This window comes from Etheostoma spectabile, chromosome 8 (assembly GCF_008692095.1).
Source record: "Etheostoma spectabile isolate EspeVRDwgs_2016 chromosome 8, UIUC_Espe_1.0, whole genome shotgun sequence".
NCBI classification, from domain to species: Eukaryota; Metazoa; Chordata; class Actinopteri; order Perciformes; family Percidae; genus Etheostoma; species Etheostoma spectabile.
In genome coordinates, this window is record NC_045740.1 from 18,899,762 (window position 1) to 18,905,833 (window position 6,072).

The window sequence follows — 6,072 nt, forward strand, 5'->3', positions numbered from 1 at the left end:
TCTCTCTCTCTCTCTTTCTCTCTCTCTCTCTCTCTCTCTCTCTCCCCCTCTGTTTTTTGTCTACCTCTACTATTTCATCTGTCTAATGAAGACAATACAATACCAAAAAAGAATAGTGCTCACGTGGATTGCTTTTGAATTCCCCCTACAAAACTCTGATTGGTTGAATTGTTTGTGATGTGGAAGCCAGGTCGAGAGCATGTCTCATTGTCCCACAGAGACAGACGAAAGACGCTCATCGAGAGACTGCGTTACAGAAGCTAGTGAAAGTAATGCCAAGACTCTTTGTGTATTCTGTTTCCTGTTGACATTTGTTCCGGGGTCTGTTCCATCTCACTGCCGGGGTCGTCGTCTGCTGATTGGCTTCTACTGGGCTCAGCAGGATTAAAGACTGTAAAAATGATGGACGTAGCAGCAGGGACATCACCCATTGTTTTTTAAGCCTTACGTTTGGCAATTTGGCCGTCGCCATCGACTTTTGAACGAGAGGATTGATCGCGGGAGAAGAACGTGGCCAAGCCAGTGTTTATGGTTGCAGTGGCGCTAAGCTAAACGCCAAAGAGGGAAAGTAGCAGATTTTCAACCGGCTGAGGGAAGTCATCAGGCAGGTAAACGCAGCCCTCTCGATACTGACGCCATTCACCTGCATGGACGGCAGAATCTTGCTCAAGTTCACTTAACAGCTATCGCTAGCTAGCTTGATTGGTAGGGTGCTCCTGAACGCTGAACAAGACATTTTCAGGCAACCAAAGTGTTCCAAGTAACTTTGAAATGGAAGCAAATAGTGAGAGGATCAACATTGACGATGAAAACATGTACACCCAAAAACAAGTTGACTACTTTAATATCCACAGTGCCAAGGTTAGCACGGCTAAGCCTCTGTCCTGATTGACAGGTCAGCGTGTAGCCCCCTTCCCCCCCAAAGCATCCCCTGCTTTATTGTCTATTATAAAATAAATGGGACCGTAATTTACCAAATGAACATGCTGTTTTGAAGAAGACTTGAAACTATCGAATAAGACCATAAACTCATTATGAAAATGTTTAGTTGTTGATAGTCAATATAAAATCATGTGAGAAGTTTTCTTAAAGACTTCTATAGTAACAGACTTCTTTTTGCAGCCAGTGGAGTCGCCCCCTGCTGGAGGTTGGATAGAATTAAGACACTTCCGCATTGATCCGGAAACTTCGTTCATTATTGGGTTCTTTTTACATTCTATGGTCATTACATGTGACATCAGCTCATGACCAGCCTGGATGAAGTGAGATGTGTAACATGAACACCCGCCCTGTTCACATTTCCAACACCAAGCTGCACAGACTGGTTGTTGTGAATGTCTGACATTATTCTGTGTATTCAGCCTCCACCTTCTTGTAGTGGTCTTCAGGCCTGTGTTTGTCCTCTCTGCTGTAGAAACCAGGGATGGATCAGGCCGACACCTACATCACCTTCGTACGGCAGAACCAGGACATCCTCCGAGACCGCGTCAACGACGAGCTCTACATCGAGAAGGTGTTTGAAGTAAGTGCTGATTCTTGGTTCAACCCTCGGATTGTCCTCGGGTCGAATTTCACCCAAGGCGGCAAGCCAGCCTCGACAAAGCGTTGCTCCTATGGCGCCATTTTGATGCAAGCTAGTACTCACCCGCCGTTAGCATCCCATTGACTGCCATTCAGTTTGACGTCACTTTAACAGGAAATAACTTTACATCTGAAGTGTTTAAAGACTCTATTTTTCCGTTGTTCATTTCCAAAGAAACATGACAATATATATAAGGCTCCATTACCTTGTATCTCATGTTATGGCTCCGTCGCAGATGTTTTGTGAATTGTGGGTGTTTCATTCAATTTGATAGCATTGGAGAAAAAAAAGTGTTTAAATGTTTTTTAGCACACCTGAAATGTCAGTAATGATCCTTATATACACATGAATTGCAAAATCTGTGTGTATACATATACAGTACAGAAGGTCCAAAGTGAAACAGGAGGTCTGTCTGAAAACTGATGGTTCAATGTAACAGACAACTTCATTTAGCCCCTTTCACACATGCACTTGCAAAACCTGACCTTGAACTAGATATAACCTGGAGGAGATGTATATGAGAACGCAAATTTTGAAAACCACTAGACTGAGCATTAAACGGACTTTTCCCTCCCAGCTACCCGGTACAAAGTCTGTGTAATGTCCGACTGAGCCAATGTATGAACAGAGCAGCTTGTTGTCCGGATAGTTAACAGCGAGTGTGTGAGCGTGTTGACGACATTTTAATAAGGCGCTAGGCGCCAAACCGTAAGAAAACAAACTGCGGGTGAAGAAGAAGACGAAGAAGAAGGGGGAGTTACACAAAGACGCCAAAGTAAATGTCTAACCGGATAGAAGACGAGAGTCAGGAACTTCTGTTGGTTAAGGACCGGTGCCGAACTCTTCAGACAAACACAAGGAACGGCGAGACACTCGCTTGTTTATGACCAAATTAGGAACCGGTTTTGGGACCGGGATGTAATCGGCGTCCCGTCCTGCCTCGTGCACGCTCTACCCAGGCGCCCCCAGGTAAAAGAAGCATGCAACAAACCAGGCTGTCCTCTCCAGACGGTGCAGTGTTTGTGTGTTTTCCAGACGAGCAGCGTTGTGTGAATAATGGCTCTGATTCGAATGGCGACTTATCTTCCTTCTGCAGGTAAACACTGAGAAAGAGGTGCTTAGTTGTCTGTCCTAAAGCCTGAATGTTAAGATAGGAAATTCTACTCCACAGCAGGTGAAAATTTAGCACAAACAAGAGACAAATACACGGATTGGCACTCTGCACACCGGATACAGACAGACAAACCTAAGAGGAGGTTACTGAGTGTTTTTGAAGCTGGGATGGAAACAAAGCTCTCGCTAAAACGTGCCTTTCTGTTTCTGCACATGGGTGATCTGTGTCCAGAAGGGGGAGGGTGGAGGGGGTAAAGTGCTAGAAGAGTGGATGATCTGGGTCATGTGTAAGTGCTTTGCAAGGATGAGTTGACACAATCGGATAAGTTGTGGGAAGGAATACCAATGAGTTATTCTGCCTTAAAGTGTTATATTATTGAATATTTGGGCTCGGTATCATTCAATGATTTTTGTTACTGATACTGTGACTTTGAAATCGGTTCCTGAACAATACTTTTTTTGATACTTATTTTGTAGAAATCCTGTAAAAACAACATTACAATCCGCTCTTTTACACCTACTGTATGTGACGCACACTGTAGTCAAGGCTCATAAAATACGACAACACACGTGCCGCGGGTTCGACTCCGACCTGCAGCCCTTTGCTGCATGTCATTCCCCTTCTCTCTTCTCTTTCATGTCTTCATCTGTGTCTCTGCAAAGTGTAACATTAGCCAATCACAAGCATTATGAGATATTGGTAGAAGCATTCTTATTGGCTCATTGACACTCATGAGAGTTACTTCTTAGGTGTAGAAATTTGGTATTAAATGATGAGTTTTTTTTCCAATACTCAATACTTTAGTGGCAATTCGGTCGGTGCCTAAAAAGAAAAGTATGGAAGTTCCCTATTCAGGTCTATTGAATATGGAAAAAAGAGATGGCAACATACAGAAGAAGTGGCTTTCTAATGCTATGGTACCGGAGATGTGGAGACACGTGTTACAGAGCGAGCAAAACTGTAATTGTTGTGGAGATGATGTAGTTTAAAGAGCTCCACCTTTCTGTTTGTGTCATGGGTTAACGTGAATAAGGTTGCAGTCTCCTTATCGCACCACACGTCGGATGTTTTCACCTCCTTCATGTACAGTATGTCATGTATTCCGTTACACTTTGTCACATTTTCTTTTAATGGATACAGCAACTTTTCAACCTCTGCAAAATCCTTAAATCTTTGTCAAATTTCAAGGGCTTCCACTAAGCTTTCTCCATAATATGTGAATGGAGGTCGATGGAGACACACTTGACAATAAGGTTTAATTGTATCTGATCTTTTAATGAGATAAATGCTCTTTGTGGCACACTCGGCTGATAAAACTTTACAAACGCAGCTCCCACTCAGGTGTTCTTAGTGTGTGTGTGTGTGTGTGTGTGTGTGTGTGTGTGTGTGTGTGTGTGTTTGGGGGGGGGGGGGGGGGGGGGGGGAGGGGGGGGTGGGGGGGGGGGGGGGGGGGGGGGTGATTCTCCAGTTTGAGAGCAGCAGCAGCGGTCCGTTTGAGGCTGAAAACACACGACTGCTTCTGTTGACCTGTTTACCTAGGAAACACTGTGAGTCTGGCGGCTCGCTCCGCAGGAGTTGCAAACAGCCCTCCACTCCTCCACCTGTCATCCCTCCATCTTCTGTTTCCTTACCGACTGCCCCCCCCTCAGGATGAGATTTTCAAAATATTTTAGCTCAAGTTTCCAAACAACGCCTCAGCTCGCCGCGCGCGTCAATGCGTGGACATGGCCGCTCAAAACTTCGCACACATTAGCAGCCGAAGCCGAGCGATGGATTTCTGCCACCCGCCGCCTCCTTTCAGATCTCTGTGTGTGTTGTGTTGTTGTGTGTGTGTGGTGTTTGTGTGTTGGTGTGTGTGTGTGTGGTGTGTGTGTGTGGGGAGGGGGGGGGGGGGGGGGGGATGAGTCAATGGAGCTCAGAACGCCCAGTCATGCACAGAGGAGGGGGTGACGCTGGGCCTCGAAGGTCTCCGCTAGCCCTTCAAACCTGTGTACTTCGCTCTCTCTCTCTTCACACACACACACACACACACTCACAAAGAACACACACCACACACAACACACACACACAAAGAAAGTGAAGCTTGTGTTCATACAGCATCGCAGGCCTCCCACAGGAGCATTAGGGTATGCACATTGTCTTGTTTTACGTGCCTCTGGGCAAGTCAAGTCAAAATTCATTTAAGGCGCTTCTTTAAGCTGGTTTGTCAACACGGGAGGAGGTTAGGGAAGAAGCAAAGGCTGTAAGGGGGGGGTAAGGGGGGGGGGGGGGGGAGGGTGTAAGGCCGTCAGCATGCAGCTGGAAACATGGTTTGGTTTTGTGCGTGTGCATGCTCACATGAGCCTGTCCGTCTATTTGTTTACAAGGGCTCACCAGGGAGCGTCTTTGTGTGGATAAGGAGTGTAACATACACACACACACACAACACACACATACACACACACAGACACACAACCACACTCAGACACACAGCTCCATCCTCTTCACATAAGCAGCCAGATCCCCTTTATGAAGATTCCTATGAGGAGTAACCTGTATGCTTAAAAAAACAAAATGTGAAAAAACATAGTCATTAAATCTCTGATTCAGCCTGTAAGAATTCTTCTTTTAAAAACGAAATCAAATGTTTCCGATTAAGCCACTTTTTTTGTCTTTAGAAATGATTGTCAGTGTGGGCGCCCGGGTGGATCATTTGGTAAAGCGCGCGCCAATATGAAGAGGGTTATTACTCGACGCAGAGGCCCAGGGTTTGAATCATACTGCGGCAAGTTTCCTGCATGTCCTCCCCCTCTCTCCCCCCTGTTAATGTCTGTCCTGGTGATTAAAGGTGGAAATGCCCATGAAATATTCTTTAAAAAATAAAATGAGTGTCAGAGTCTAGACACAAGACAAAAGTAAAGCAGAGTGTTTGAGAAAAGGACGTTAGCAAATAAAAATATGTTCATCCCCCTGGTATTCCTTTTGAGCATTAAAAATTGTGAGACTCTATTTTAGAAGCTCAAAGACCAAATCTTTTGTTTCTTGAGGCAAATTACATTTTGGGTTTCATGTCAGTGAATCATTTTTTTTTTCAGTTTCACTGATATTTTCGAGATCTTGAAGAAGATCTGGGCACTTCAAATCAAGAACATGTCATTAAAAGGTTTGTAATGGAAATTAGACAAATACAAATAATCTCATGTCATTGATTTTAGGACCTAGTAGTTAATTATTTTCGACTTGAAAAAAAAAATTACGACTATTTTCGTGCCAAAAGCAGAATATGACATAATTACTGCGACATCCTCAGGGAAACCTCCCTCCATTCATCACGTCGAAATTGTTTCTGCCAGGACTAATGGACCCACAATGCTGCGCAGACCCCCCCCCCCCCCCC

At 44.9% G+C, this 6,072-nt stretch overlaps 1 protein-coding gene across 1 annotated transcript in view; it reads left to right on the forward strand.

The window, feature by feature from the left end:
• Positions 1 to 6,072, forward strand: part of cadps2 (Ca++-dependent secretion activator 2) — a 294,438-nt gene that overhangs the window by 281,164 nt on the left and 7,202 nt on the right. Inside the window, 1 exon segment of the mRNA XM_032522241.1 lies at positions 1,415 to 1,522. Within this exon segment, the coding sequence (XP_032378132.1) occupies positions 1,415 to 1,522 (108 nt within the window).